The sequence below is a fragment of the Eimeria mitis genome, genomic scaffold (genome assembly GCF_000499745.2).
Source record: "Eimeria mitis Houghton genomic scaffold, Emh_scaff96, whole genome shotgun sequence".
In the NCBI taxonomy this organism is placed as follows: Eukaryota; Apicomplexa; class Conoidasida; order Eucoccidiorida; family Eimeriidae; genus Eimeria; species Eimeria mitis.
The window spans coordinates 5,547-5,864 of record NW_013577087.1 but is presented as its reverse complement, the minus strand read 5'-3'; the positions used below and the strand labels follow the sequence as shown (position 1 = coordinate 5,864).

Here is a 318-nt window from a genome sequence, read left to right as displayed (position 1 = left end):
TGTCTGCACATGGAGAGGGCAGCGTTTGACGTGGAGGCCGATCTGAGGAGAATCTTTGGGCGGGAAATCTCCAGGACGGCGAGATCAGCTGGGCGAGGTGATGAACTTTTATTTTATTTTATTTTTTTTTTTATTTTTTTTTGTTTCGTTGGTTATTCCTCAGCTTCTCTGTTTGTTTGTTTGTTTGTTTGTGCTATTTGTGTGCTGCTTAGTTTCCTTTTCTCTCTATTCGTTCACTTATTTATTTGTTTGTTTGTTTGTTTGTTCGTTTGTTTTTGTTTGTTCTTTTGCTGCTGTTGGCGTTTGCTTGTCTCTGGC

General features: G+C 39.6%; 1 protein-coding gene across 1 annotated transcript in view; it reads left to right on the top strand.

Annotated features, from left to right (window-relative positions):
• EMH_0073350 (uncharacterized protein) overlaps positions 1 to 318 on the top strand; it is a gene marked incomplete at both ends in the record, with an annotated part of 2,069 nt that overhangs the window by 663 nt on the left and 1,088 nt on the right. The window contains one exon of the mRNA XM_013502574.1: positions 3 to 97. Within this exon, the coding sequence (XP_013358028.1) occupies positions 3 to 97 (95 nt within the window). The remainder of the gene's footprint in view (positions 1 to 2; positions 98 to 318) is intronic.